This window comes from Vespula vulgaris, chromosome 20 (genome assembly GCF_905475345.1).
Source record: "Vespula vulgaris chromosome 20, iyVesVulg1.1, whole genome shotgun sequence".
NCBI lineage: Eukaryota > Metazoa > Arthropoda > Insecta > Hymenoptera > Vespidae > Vespula > Vespula vulgaris.
In genome coordinates, this window is record NC_066605.1 from 3,225,168 (window position 1) to 3,241,021 (window position 15,854).

The 15,854-nt window shown below is 31.8% G+C and overlaps 2 protein-coding genes across 3 annotated transcripts in view; one reads left to right on the forward strand and one right to left on the reverse strand.

The window, feature by feature from the left end:
• LOC127071080 (L-lactate dehydrogenase-like) overlaps positions 1-15,854 on the reverse strand; it is a 241,814-nt gene that overhangs the window by 161,511 nt on the left and 64,449 nt on the right. The window lies entirely within an intron of this gene.
• The window catches only part of LOC127071075 (protein bunched, class 2/F/G isoform-like), a 142,508-nt gene continuing 132,415 nt past the window's right edge, over positions 5,762-15,854 (forward strand). The window contains exons 1-2 of one of the 2 annotated variants that reach the window (XM_051009940.1): positions 5,769-5,850; positions 6,300-7,090. In XM_051009940.1, coding sequence (XP_050865897.1) covers positions 7,076-7,090 — 15 coding nt within the window. In that variant the 5' untranslated portion in view covers positions 5,769-5,850; positions 6,300-7,075. Of the gene's footprint in view, positions 7,091-15,854 lie in introns of both variants that reach the window. The other variant, XM_051009939.1, reaches the window with a different exon arrangement.

The window sequence follows — 15,854 nt, forward strand, 5'->3', positions numbered from 1 at the left end:
ATAGAGAAACTTCGAAATCACATTATTGATGCAATTCAGAAAATAACGTTTCAAATGGTGGAAAGTATTCTCTGGGAAATATATGGTTGCCATGGGAAGAATAAATACTATAAATTTTTTATGTGTTACCTGTTTTGAAATAAATATATTTAAATACATCTTAATATCCATTATTTTTCAAAATAGATAATGATTTTTGAGACACCGTATATATTAATGGTATCGAATAGAACATTGAATAGGTTGTTTTCCTTTTTTTCTTTTATTTGATTTATTATTATATTGTTTACTTTATAGATTTGTAATATGTTTATTATTTTATTTAATTTTTTCTATACGGCATTTTATATTATTTTATTATATTATTAATTAGTTAATTTTTTTTTATAAAGTCTTTATTTATATCTTATTTTTCTTTTAAAAAATTTTCATTTGCTAAAATTTTTATTAAAAAGTAACAACATGATCATGTAATTACACGCTGCAATTTTATATATACATACGTATATCAAATTACAATATTCAATATGAATATTCATCAGTAAGAAAGAGACAGGAAGAATTAAAAAGGAAGAAAGAGAGAGAGCGAGAGAGAGAGAGTGAGAGAGAAAGAGAAAGAGAGAAGAAGAGAGAGAGTAAGAAAGAGAGTGAGAGAGAGACAGAAATAGTAAGAGAGAGACAGAAAGTGAAAAAAGGAGAAAGAAAAAAATAGAAAAACAAAGAAAGAGAGAGAGAGAGATAAAAGAGAGATAGAGAGAGAGAGAGAGAGACAGAAATAAAAGAGAGAGAGAAAAGGAGAAAGACAAAAATAGAAAAAAAGAAAGAGAGAAACAGAGGAACAGAGAACCATACAAAAAGAGAAAAAGAAAGAGAAAAAAAGAAAGAGAAGAAGAAAAAGAGAGAAATAGAAAGAGAGAGACAGAAAGAGAACAAGGGAGTGAAAGAGAGAGAGAGAGAGAGACAGAGAAATGAGGAAATGTAGAGAAAGAAAGAAACAGAAAAGGAAAGAGAGAGAGAGAAAGAGAGAGAGATATCCAACATCGTTATCGTTCCATTTAAATCTAATACAAATGAAATTCCGAGGCACCATTCGTGGTACAAATGGACGCCACTGTCGAGACATCCGCGGCTTCCTGCTTCGCCCCTCGCTCGCGTTCCGATCAACTCAGACGATCAGCTGTTATCCGGCCCACCCACACACTCGCTTTCGACGCACACCAGGATTTGACTTCACCGCGATACGAACTCAGTTTACTGAGCATGAAAGATAAAGATAGAAAGAGAGAAAGAGAGAGAGACAGACAGACAGACAGACAAAGAGAGGGAGAGAGAGAGAGAGAGAGATAATAAAAGAGAATTCTTTTCGCGACGATTGTTTGACATCTGACATTGCCCTGTCACTGTCCTTTCGGATGTACCAATATGTACCTTTGAAATGATATCATTATGAAACTATCATGAATATATGTATATTATAAATTTTTATTTGTTTAACTTTCCGCGAATCGTTTACTTCCTTAATTTTAAAAGTCACAAATTTTTCGTATTTCCTATCTCGTCAGTATTTATTTCATTTTGTTATTAAAGAAATGTTGGAATATTGTTAGCTTGAAAAATTTCAATGTTTCATGATTCTTTTTTCTTCTTTTTTTCCTTTCTTTTTCTTTTTTCGTTTCTTAAATACAAGTTATGTTTCCTGATATTAATATGGGATAATTGTATCGATAGGAGTAATGCATGGTATACATTTTTCATGTTATATAATTATCTTTTAAGAACGATCAATTAATTCGTAGAGTTTTCAATGCTAAATTGATTTTACACAAATCGATGTATTCGTATATACTTATTTATTATGGTGCATTACATATATGTAATAGAGTACTAGCAAAACTTTTTGTCTTCCAAATGTTGCATCGTATCGTCAATTTTTATTTAAAATTAAATCTACTGCCGTTTTATTCATCACTGAAATTAAACAAAATCGAAACTACTGCAAATAAATTGAATAAAAAATCTAATATGTCCGACAACAATGGACTAAGTACGTATATATGAGAAAGTAAATTATTATTAAATAATAAATTCATGTAGACATATTACAAATATCTTTTAACCATCGGGCAATTAATAAGAAATTTTATTACCATTTCGGTTAGCTTTTATAGTTTCTCAAGAAAAAAAGAAAAAAAGGAAGAGAAAAGAGGGACCAATTCGGGTTTTACATGAATAAGTTTGTGATCGTATCTCTCTATACTGTTTTCTCTATGAAAATTCTTCAATAAAATACAAAACTAGGAATGTATCTTTTATCTCGTTCTTCTTATATAAAGCCAATTAAATCGTATAATGAAAACTTAATGTTCTTTTTTTATTGTTTCCTTAATAATATTTCTCATATCGATGTATATTTAATACATCGATCGAATGATTACGAATGAAAGTCTTAAACTCTCTTAATTTATAATCGTTCCTCTTGACAAGAAAAAAATCGTTCCTCTTGACAACAAAAAAATCAGGTAATAATTTTTCTATTCATATTTATTTCTATTTATTTTTCTTTTCTTTGTCCTTTTTTGGCCACATCTTTGGAAATTTTATTTTTTCTTTGCTTGAGAAAATAAATGCTTCCATCAGACAAAATTAAGATTAACGTTGATAAGATAAAGATCCTAAATAATCTATTAGAAAATAAATAACGACCATAATCTTACGAAAGAAGCTATATGAACGGAGTAACTCGAACCTAAACGAAATGAAAAATCTTCAAATATTTTCTCCGGACAGAATAAAGAATAATATCAATAAAAAAAATCTTTTTTTTAATCAAAAATAAATACGAAATATAATATTCTAAAAAAGGTTATGAAAGCTGTGTTATTGACATTTAAACAAACTAATAAATACCTAAATATTTTCATTTTTCATCAGACGAAACAAAGATTAATGTCAATAAAAAAAAAAAAAAATATTCAAACAAATAGATATGAATCATAATCTTCTGAAAAAATGAACCGAGTTTTCGACAATTAAAACAACTGATAAATTCTTAAAAGTTTCCATTGAACAAAATAAATTAATACTGAAAAAAGATTAATATTAATAAAATACAAATACAAAATAAAATCGCACAAGAATAACAAGAAATCATAATACGAAAAGAAATAATGTACCTTGGTACAAAAATAGACTAATAAATTCCTAAATAATTTCATTAAAAAATGCAAGATTAATGTCAATCAAATAAAAAATGTTAAATATATAAAAAATAACGATTTTCTGAACTAAACCTAGACAAATCTCGTCACCAATACTTATAATTAGATAAACTGATAAATCCTTAAATATTTTTATCAGACAAAATTAAGAATAACGTTGATAAATTAAAAAAAAAAAAATTGTTTAAATCGATTTAGAAAATAAATACGAATCATAATCACTCGTAAAGGGCTATACAAACCACGCTGTCAGCACTTAAATAGGCTAATAAATCCCTAAATAATTTCATCGTAAAAAAATGCAAGGTTGATGCCAATCAAATAAAAATCTAAAATATATGAAAAATAACGATTCTCTAAAAAAGATTTAGACAAATCATGTTACCGATATTTATAATTTGATAAACTGATAAATCTTGAAATACCTTCATTAAACAAAATCAAAAATAACGTTGATAAAATAAAAAAGAAATTTCAAAAAAATCGATTTATAAAGTAAATACTAATCGTAATCTTCCGAAAACAATTGCGAAGACAGCATAATCACTTTACGGTTACATAAAGAGGCTGATAAATCCTATAAAAAAAAAGTAAAAAAGAAATTCAAAATGACCTTGCAACAAACCACCATCAAATCTACTCTCGCCTATGAAAGAACAAAACATAACTGGTCTAACCCTTATGAAAGAGAGTAAAAAGAATTAAAGACATATTCGAACTTAACCCGCATACTTAAATCGTCCCTCATATCCTATACGCTACTCTCTTATTCTCGCTACTGCCGATCGAGATCGCAATTCTTCGGATTTACGAACCACCCACCAACCACGATAACACTTCCAGCGACATAGGAATAACGTTCGAAAGAGATCGGACCCACCAGCGTAATTCGCGTGATTCGATCGCACCCTCCAGATGAAAAACAAGAGCAAGAAATGACAGAAAAGAATTGATAGAAATAAAAAAGAGACAGAGAGAAGAAAGTGGAGCCCTCCGGTAGCGATATAAAAGTGTCAAAAAAGAAGAAAAAGAAGTTTGTTTGGGTTTTGAATAGGCTTATGGTAAATTTTGTTTAGATAGAAAAGAAAGGAAACTGGTATTAGACAGAAAAAGACAAATGGATTTTTCTGAAAGTCGCATAATTTCTTGGAATCTTTTTATATAATTTTAATTTTATCTTTTATAATTATTATAGAAATTAATAAAATTGGTTGAACGATAATGTTACTGTTTTAGCAGTTTATATCTAAATAAAAAAACAATAAATTTAAACGAAGAGTATTAATATAATAATGACAGTATTGTATTGGATTGGACAGCAAGTAATATCAGTCATTCGAGAAAAAATACTAATTACAATATTATTTAATTAGATATAAAACAGTATAGTGATAAGAAGTAAAATAAAAGTAAAGGGTATATTTAGGATAATAATTTATTTAACATTACTAATAATAATGACAATGATTGACGATAATAATAATGATAATAAAATAATTATAAAATATATATATATAACAATTTTGAATTAATTCATAAATAAATGTCAGTTTTATTGTTAATAAAAATATTAAAATAATAAATTCATATTATATAATTATATAAATAAATTCATAAATTATGGTATATGCTAACCAATCCAATCATATAATAACAATAATATGAAAATGATGTTTTTAGTGGTTTTATTGTTAATTCAAATCTATTTAAAAGATAATAAAATGAAAAAGAAATGAAAAATTCTTATTACAAAATATTATATATACACTAATCGATTCGTACATTATTATCAATAATAATAAGATATTGCCTATAATAATAATTAAAATCAGAAGTCTCATTATTATCAATAATAACAATAACACTAATGACATAATAATTATAATTATAACAATATATATATATATATATGTATGTGTATATATGTATGTGTAAGGTGTATAAGCGTAGGTGTAACGAAATGTAGAGGGTGGTTTTCACTGATTGGGCGTGCTTCAAGATTGCCAATCTCTCTCTCTTTCTCTCTCTTTCTTTCTGATGAGAAGGGAATCAATATTATTGGATTGCTTCGATAACGCCTCGCGTAAATATAATAAAGCCCTCGACGGTTCCCTACCCTGGTCCTACCCACCTCCAACGGAGTGCTCCTCCTTTCGTTTCACCTCCCGTAAGCTCTCGTACGCGAGTCAAGCGAAACCTACGACGAAAGATAATGGTCGAAGCCCCTAGGCAGCCGGTGGTGGGTTGGATGGAAGAGGAGCTTCGCTTACCTTCTCCCTTTTTTTCTAGCCCCTTCTCTCTCTTTCTCTCTCTCTCTCTCTCTCTCTCTCTCTCTCTTTCACCCTCTCTCTCTCTCTCTCTCTCTCTCTCTCTCTCTCACTCATTCTCTCTATCACACTCTTACTCGCTCACGCAACATACACACGTCGCGCTGCCTGTTTCTCTCCCCCTCCCTTCGGTCTAACTCTCCCTCACCACAAGGCAGCGCGCAAGGCAGACCTGCCGAGCAGCAGAAGAACCGATTCAGTGAGTTTCAGCTCGAGCCGGCGAGCGTTTGGCTCTTTCGATGATTTCTCTTTGTTCGTATTACTACCTCTTCATCTACGCCGTCGCCGTCGTTGTCGTTATCATTGTAATTATTCTAATCGTCATAATCGCGATACTCGTCATCTTCTTCCTTTTGTCTTTCTTCCTTCTATCTTCTTCTTTTATTTCTTCCTTTTTCTCCTTCTCTTCTTCTTCTTCTTCTTCTTCTTCTTCTTCCTCCTCCTCCTTCTCATCCTTCTTATCCATCCTCAACACCTTCTTCCCGTTCTTCACTTTTTTCTTCTTCCTCTTTTTCATCCTCTACTTCTTCCGCTCACTTCTCTTCTCCTTCCTTTTATTATCCTTTCGTTTCTTTAAAATCGCACGTCAGAAAAAATACGTATGCCAGTTCGCGTGTGGTCAAATTATTTCTAACTGAGTTGTGTATACATTTGTTGTTATTATTATTATTATTATTATTATTATTATTATTATAAATTTCTTTTTCCTTCTTCTAATTTATTTATCTCCAAAACTATTACAAACTTTTCCAAGATATCAAGTTTTCGTTTCGATATCGAAAATCCTTATATACTGAGATTCAACAACGAGGATTCACGATTGGATTCAGTGGTTCAAGAACAAGAAAATAAGGGGATACGTATAGCATTAAACTCGGAGACTTCAATGAACGGTAGCAGAATGTCGCGATGCATGGGACATCCTGGCCGTCGATGTTTCTCGAGTACGTCGAGCTGACAACGTTCCGTTTCACGATCTCGACGAGAGATCGCGAGCCTGATGCGTGAATGGGAAATAAGAAGGAAAGGGATTGCATTTAGGACGAATCTATCGATCGCCGAACTGGATATAAGAAACACTGGATATAAGAAAAAATATATATTTCATCATCGTGGAAGAAAATATTTGGATAATCATTTGGTTTTACTTATTATATTTCTTGATTTTTGTCTCGTTTGTTTCTTCGTTTTTTTTTACGTACGTCGACATGTAGTGATCGCGTTCAACGAACGATCGAGCGCAGCAATCAAATCGGATTAACGTTTTACTTATCCGTTTATTTATTTACATTTCTGTTTCTTTTTTTTTCTTTGTTTTTCCCTTTTGTTCCCCTCGATAAAAACGTAGTACACGTGTCAATATGAACGATTGTTCAGTTATGTGAGTGTTAACCGGTCCGTGGTAACGGACATAACGAAGAAGAAGGACGGAATCGTTTGTAACGTCCGTTTGTGTATACGATTATATATCTTACGTTATTTAACAATCTCCGTGGGAAATTATTTCGGACGTCAGTAGTAAAACGCAGCATGGAGGATATGAGCGTGAGTATTAGAACAATGAACGTATATAATATTATTTCTTTTAACGTTAATAAATAACATACGTATGTATATATGCGTGCGTGCGTGTGTGTGCGATAATCGAACAACAAACTTTTCGACTATATTACATCATTAAAATGAAAGAAGATACGTGGATGATATCGCCTTATGAAAATTCTATCATATATTAGAACTCTCTTGTGTCGGTTATCATCGCTTATGATCGAGAATAGCATATTTCTTTCGATTTATCCGAGCAATCTCTTGAATAGATCAACAAGGATAATACTAACGACGACTAAGGAAGAGGAGCAAGGTGATTGCCTTTTAAATAGCATCCCATCTTGGGCGGTCGAGATAACTTCACCGAGATTATCATTCGGATTAATCCGAGTTAATGAAATTTTTATATCGATCGATAAAGAATTTCTTCTTACTAAGAAGAGTTGTGGAGAGGGGAGTGATAGAGGGTTGATAATGGCGATAGTATGGAGGGGATAACGCAAATATCGTATCGAAACGTGACACGTGGGTTTGTTAGAAAACAAACTTCGTATTTTCGAGTTCTGTTTTCGTTGTTTTGTTTTCATTGGGTCTGGGTTGGGTATTTGGGTACTTAGGATGGATCGACGTCCTGACATTGTGACATACGATGTATTAAGGCAGACGACGACAGACAAATTTCCGGCTGGTTTTAACGCAAAAAACGCGGGAGACGAAACTGTCCGGATTGGTCGGATCCGGTTGCTGCTCGCTCGTTAAGAAGCATCTCGGTCGATTAGTCTTGAGAGGTGCGGTAGCGAGACATATACACGTATACACACATACGTATATACTTACGTATATACATAGAGACAGTAGATATGTAAATGTGTGTGTGTGTAGATCAGTGTATATATATGTATGTTCAAGTTCCGTCGAAGAAGAAGAGCAAAAGGATATCTTTGTGGTGCGCCGTGCTTATTAGTTCGCATTGGTCAGCTCTCGCGCCTTGTTCGCTCGGGACAATGAGGCGGGGATTGCATATTGTTGTTTATATTTACGTGCCACCGCATAAATCTTCGTTTAACTCGCATTCAAATCGGCACGCACGAGCCACGTGAGTCCCCTAAGTGAACTAAGAACGATGATGATTCTAACGGCTGCACGAGTTATCCTTTAGATTCTGGAATGCTTTGATCGATTTAATAGAAACTGATTTAAATATCTTTCTTTCTGTAGCAACATAAAAATAATAATTTTAATAATAATAATAATAATATTAATGATGATGATGATGATGATGACGATAAGTATGGGATGTAGATATTATCTTTGAATAATATCATTCAGAAATCTGCGTTAAAGTGACAATTAAGGAATGATAGTTATTGGGTCAGTATTTTAAATAAATGGTTAATTTCTTGTAATAAAATATCTATAAGTAATATGATAATAGATGTGACACAACTTTGACACTTAATTATTTGTGTTGATCAAAGTATTCATATGTGTATGTGTATGTGTATTGACTATTTATCAAACAAAATATTTTTCTATGAATTAATGAAAATATTAATCAAATAAATATCGACCATTTATTACACAAAATATTTTTTCATGAATTAATAAAAATATCGACCATTTATCATACAAAATATTTTTCCATTAATTAATAAAAATATCCAGGAAATAAATAAAATAGATAAAAATTAACACGGCGACATAGTTCAATACGATTAAATAAATAAAATGAGATTTCTTTTTATTTCCGGATTCGAAATTAATTTTCTAATCCATGTTAGAAAATTTTTTTCCTGTTTCTCTTTCTTTCTTCCCTTCTTTCTATTTTCACACGAGATATACATAAATCTATGAGTTCAACTCTTTGACCCTGAAAGATGAGATGTAGCAAAGAAGATGAAGATGAAGAGGGAGGGGGGGGGGAGGGGGAGGGGAGGGTTCTAGTTAGCGCAATAGTACGCCCAGTTAGAGGATCGAGTTCAACCACTTGGCGTGCCATTTGGTCATTAACGACGAAGGACTTAGTCTTCCAAGCAATTTGTACGTTAAACGATAACTTGTGCGTGTTTTTTCGTGCGTGTGTGTATGTGTGTGTATGTGTGTACGCGCGTACACGCGCTATAACTTTGCCTTTCAAAAGGAAACAATATTTTCAGTCGCGTGCGAATCCCATGCACGTAAGAAGTACTTACTTACTTACCGAGTTCGATTTAAAATCTTTTCGCACGAGTGAAATTTATCTCTGTAATTAATACGCGGAATGGACTCAATGAACGAAGAGTTACTCAAAAACGTTTGATATAATTCATTCGGATATCATTCGTACGTCTTAAAAAATGAACGTAACGTCTTTGTTTCCTAAACGAAGTTGATCTAATAACTAATTAATATTGATCCAGTAACTAATTAAAAATTATTTTAAAAATATATTTAGAATTATCCTTGTATAATTAAATCAGTTAAAAATATAAAAAATTTGTAAAGAAACGTATTAATTTAATTAATCGGAAGAAACGGAAGTATCACGTTTGAGATGATTCATTCAATCTTTACCTATATTCCTAAATGATTAAAAATATAAAAGAAATGTATGATTTTATTTAATCGGAAGAAACCGAAGTATCACGTTTCAAATAATCCATTTGATTATTACTTGTATCTCTTAAACATTTCACATAAACATCTTTGTTTTCCAAACGAAATTGATCCCCCAACTGATTATTAAGAATAATCCTTAAAAATATAAATGACGTATAAGGAATCAAAGGATTTTAATTAACCGGTACGAACCGTAATATCACAATTAAAATAATTCATTCAGTTTTTACCTGCATCCCTAAATGATTAAAAATATAAAGAACGTATCAAGAAACGATTAAAAATATAAAGGATGTATAAATCGAACGATTTGAATTAATCAGAAGAAAACGAAGTATCACGTTTGAAATAATCCATTTGATTATCACTTGTATCTCTTAAACGTTTCAAATAAACATCTTTGTTTTCCAAACGAAATTGATCCCTCAACTCGTTATTAAGAACAATCGTTAAAAATATAAAGGACGTATATAAAGAATCGAACGATTTTAGTTAATCGGAACGAGCCATCGAGGTACCATCGAGGAATGGTGATTCAACGAAAACACGAACCACCGTACGATGGATCGTTCATTATGCAGGATGAAAACGCGTATCGGCTCGTACTTAGTTAGTTACTCGCGACGTCGGCATTCCGCGCCTCGAGGATGACGAGGGCGACTCGTCGATCGGCGGAAATTGCGATCGCTTAACGATCCTCGCCGCCTCGTCTTCGAAAAGGGCTCGAAATTTCTTTTTCTCTTCGTTTTCTCTTTCTTTTAATTTTTTATTTTTTTATTTTTTTTTGTAAATCTCTACCCGCCTTTAAAACTCCACCCCGTCGTCTTTCTCTTTCTATCTATCTTATCTTTTCTTTTCTCTTTTTTTTTCCTTTTTTTTTCTTTTTTTTTTTCTTACTCTCCTTTCATTTTGAGATGCATTTCGGGAAGGCCACAGGTGTATCCCCCCTTCTCTACCCTCCTAACTCCCCTCCCTCCCTTCCTCCCTTCTTCCACATGTTGAATTCGTAGCCCACGGCTTTTCGATCAGTTTCTTAACGCGGCATGAAATTGCAGGCGCAAGGACTCCGCCGAATGTCTCGAAATTACAGTCACCGTGCTCGAATTCCAAAGGCAATGATTGTCATTGCCGAATACCGAACTATATGTTACGTTAACACGTCGCATTTTATCACAGATGTTTTATTACTTAAATGTTATGCTCGATGCATCTGTATGTGAATAAATTTTTCAATCGCTGGTATGATATTATTTTCATATTAAATATTCTTTTTGAAAAAGTGTTTTGTAATTATATTATTTTTGCAAGGTACGAATTAACGATTATTTATTATATATTATTAAGTTATCTATTGTTAATGTTAGATATAGGTAAATCGTAAAAATGATGAATTTCAAATTTTATATTCTTTGATTATTATTAGAAAAATGTTTATTTTAATGTTTATTATTCACAGTGTCAAACAATTATTAAATTGCTTGTAGTTTGTTCATAGTTCGAAATGATTATTATGTTAAATATTATATTTGAAGAAATATTTGCTAATTATATCTTTTGATAAAATACGTATTAATGTTATTATCGTTTAATACATCAAAATTCTCAAAATTACAGATTTTTTATCTTTCGATCATTATTAGAAAAAATGTTATAAAGTTAACATTTTTTATACTATACTCAATAGTAAATAATTTTTAAGTTTCTTATGGTTTATTGATAATTCAAAACCGTTGTCACGTTAAATATTCTATTTGAAAAAATATTTGCAAATTATACTTAGGTATATGTATTTTTAAAATGATCGTCGTAGTGATAAATTTATAAATTGTTTTATGAAGAATGAAATAATAATTATGTTAACAAAGTATTAATTAAAACCTGTTTTTATTTATTTATTATTAAAAAATTCAATAAAGTAAAATGAATGATAAATTAACAGTTTTTCTATTTTTTTGCAATTACTTGTCAAATTGATCAATGCAATAAAGAAATCTCGATAGTTTTTATTAGGTTTTATTAGATCAAGTGAAATATCACTTTCTATATTTTTGTCATTTGTTGTTTCTTCATAGATATTAATCACTATTCATATTTAAACAATTTAAATGATGAATTCAAAAATCACTATAAAATTTCTTATTAACTTATCATTGATTAATATTGATTAATATAAAATTCGATATATTCTCGTTATCCTACTATCGTCAAATATAAAAAAATTAAAACGACAAAAACAAAAAAGACAAAAAAAAAGAAAAAAATACAAAAGACAAGAATACATACAACTTTCTTTTATTCAACTCAAGAAAACAATTTTTAAAATATCTACTATATGTTCTTCCAATCGCCCGAATAAAATATACTTATGAATAAATAAATGAAAAAGAAAAGATATAGAAAAAAAAGAAAAATGATCGACCGACACAAATCTGAGTGAAATAGATTTCGTTTTTGTTTTGTGCTCGTAGAAATCAGTAGTATAAAGTTCGGCCTCGTAGAGAGGCGGAGATCGAACATTTTCATAAATTAGTTCGCGCGTGTAAGAAACGAAAATGAGCGACGATGACTACCTCGGGTATCGTTTCGAAGTAATTTTCGTTGGGCAACCAACCAACCGACCAACCGACCAACCAACCGACCAACCAACCGACCAACCAACCGACCGACCGAGAAACCGACAGACCGAAAGACCTACTACTACCTGCTTGAATAAGTTTCGATCTGAGCTCGAAGCTATACACTGCACGAGCAAAACCATACGTAGTATTTTACCTAGCAACGTTCTTATAGTAGTAGCACCACACGGGATATGCGGTATCCTGAAATTATAGGTATCGATTCAACCAGAGAGTTAGAGAGAGAAAGAGAAAGAGAAAGAGAGAGAGAGAGAGAGAGAGAGAGAGAGAGAGAGGGAGAGTTAGACGTCTTCCATTTGTAGAGACGCCTTTTCCAACGATGCAACCTGTTGTTAGGTTTAAGAGTGTTACCTCTTTAACTCTCCTTTGAGAGAAAAGATTTTTAAAATATATAAAAAAAAGAAAAGAAAGAAAAAGAAGAAACATGGTCACTCTTCTTTTACAACCTTTGCTTTATTTTGCTTTTAATTTTCCGTATTATCGTGTTATGATCTTGGGTTTCATGATGATCGTTACGTTCTTTTCAAAAGATTTGATTAGATATTATTTTGTAATAACTGAAATTAATGACTTAGTGCACCAATGAATATGAATTTTTCGGAGCTTTTGAGTTTGAGTAATCCTTTGCCGACCTGTAAAACGTTCCCTAGAAAATCCCATAGAAATTCCATTTGTATGAAACACGATAGAGGATGGCATCTGGTAGTCCACTCGCGTATCGTCCTCTACGTATCAAAGCCACGTGCCGAAGGATCGGACAAAAGTTGTCTTCGTTGTCGCGTCACATCTCTTCCCTTCAATGATTATTCCGCTCACGCGGTTGGTATAATCTTCGAGAGCTTTATTCTTGAAAAAGAAGAGTGACATAGGGGAGAAATGTTAATATTGTATTATTTGAGATATTTCATATATATTATATTTTTTATTTTCTTTCTTATAATTTTTATGTCGTAGAATTGTATTATCGTAAAGTTATATTTCAGTTGGATAAGTAATGTCGGAATTTTCCATATATTCAGATTAATATATTTATATATATACATAAACATATATAAAATAATACAAAATGTATATAAAATATATAATATATATATATATATATATATATATATATATATATGTATGTATGTATGTATGTATGTATGTATGTATGTATATATGTAAATGAATAGATCAAGTATTTTCATTTATAAAAATTTCGATATTGACGGAATTTTTCTAAACAAGGACAATTTAAACAACTTGTTTACTTTAGCGTTTAGCAACATTCCTTTGTAATATACTATCCTACAATCTAAATAGATTTCTATGAATTCACTCGATAGATTTACCATTTGAAATTTTTTATACTCCATAATAAAAAAAAAAAAAGAAAAGAAAAAACAAAAAAAAAACAAATCATATACAATTCAGTCGAGATCTACGTACTTAAAAATTTTTCCTTACGTTCAACGAATTCACAATCGTCCCAAAGAATAATCCGAGAAGGAAATAATCGAAACTTGTCCGAATCTAAAATGAATTCGTAAATCTTGCTAAAACGTAGAGAATTCTGATCTGAATCGGAGTAGTCTTTCCCTTATATCTTTTTATTTATTTGTTCTTTCTTTCTTTCTTTCTTTTTCGTTTCTCTTCCTCCCTTTTCTTTGGCTCGTTCTCCATGTCCTTCCGTCGTCCCTTTACTCCTGAATCTTCCTCCGTCACTTCTCAGCGTTCGTCACCATCCTTCTTTACTCCTTTCCTCTTTCACTTCTCTGAGTTCGTCACCATCCCTCTTTACCCCTTCCTTCTTCATGTCTCTACGTTCGTCAGCACCCTTTCTTAGCTCTTACCATTCCTTACCCCTCCCTTACCCCTCTCTTACTCTTTCTCATCGCATTCGGAATTCAGAGAGGACCGCCGTGCGATTACAAAGACCGGGTAGAAGAAAAAGAAGAGAAAGAGGAATAGGAGGAGTAGGAGTAAGAGATGGGGTGGTAATGGTGGGGGAAAAGAAGGTGGTAGAAGTGGTGGTGGTAGTGATGAAGAAGGAGGAGAAGGAGAAGGAGAAGGAGGGGAAGGAGAAGGAGAAGGAGAAGAAGGAGGAATAGCCGATGGGGAAAGAGTCCGGTGCTCGTCGAGCCAGATAAATCTACGTTGCGATCTGCACCCGGCAAAGTCGTTATCTCCTTATACACCTATGGTCAACACAAACCAACAGTTTCAGTTTTCAACGACAAACTCGCGCGACCGATCGACGATAGTCCCGGTCGAACGCGCGATCCTTCGTCACCCTTCTTCCTTTTCCTACTGTCTTTCCTCTTTCTCGATCGGTGGATGGGGCGGGGTTGGAGACAGGGAGGGTCTGAAACAGTCGGGTCGAGGGGGAGGTGGGAGGGAGAGGCAACGGGCCCGGTGAAGGAGGATTTTTTTTTAATTCTTTTTAAACGCTTTGTTTTTTTTCCTTCCTTGTTTTCTTCCTTCTTGTTTTCTTTTTTCTTGTTGTTTTTTTTGTTTCTTCTTTTTTTTTATGGTAAACACCGAGCGGTAACACCAAGGATGGAAGAAAAAAGATTCTACGGAATCGGAATCCTTCTGTTGTCCGTTCCCCGTGAAATTTCTACTCGTTGTCTTTGTTTTATAAATCGGTGTCCTGTAAAGGGTGTCACGGATCAAACGAACGTAACTGCTGATTTTCTGGGAGGATCGTTCCGATAAGAAAAATAAGTCTTATGTATATCGTTGTACGATTAATCAATGCTTTTGCGTTTGTAATAGTTTGATTTTTGTAATTGATGGTTATATATTTTTTACTTTTTTCTTTTTTTTTTTAATTGAGAAACAGTTGGATAGTAATTGCTTTTTGCTGGAAAACGTATTTTTCTTTTTTTTAATTATTCGATCGAGAACATTCTAATGCAGTGAAAATCACATTTTACGTTTTTATTTTTTTTTAATGGTTTTTATTTCGTTTTTGTTTTTTCTAAATTTATTTTTTTCAACAATTCGATCGAAAATATTCTAATGACGTGAAAATTTCATTATACGTTTTTATTGTTGTCTAATGGTATTTATTTTTATTTTTCTCTTTATTCTTTCTAATTTTTTTTTTTCAAATAATCCGATTGAGAACATTCTAATGACGTGAAAAATAAATTACACGTTTTTATTTTAGCCTAATGGTATTCAGTTTTACTTTTATTTTTATTCTTTTTAATTTTCTTTTTTTTTTAATAATCCAATCGAAAATATTCTTTGAAATAGAGTGAAAATCATATTTTATGTTTTTACTTCTGTTTATTTCTTTTCACTTTTTTTTAGTTTGCTGATTCTCGCAACAAATTATGCAGAACAAATTATCGTTGTAAATTAGGTGAGTGATGAATAATGGAAAGGAAAATTAATGAGATATTTAACGAGTAGTTTCAGTCGAAATTAACAAAAATAAAAAATCAAATGTCAATTAAATGTACTAATCAAATTAAAACAATAAAACAAATACATGTAATTTATTAAAAACGGTAAACAATTGGATAACTATATCAGTA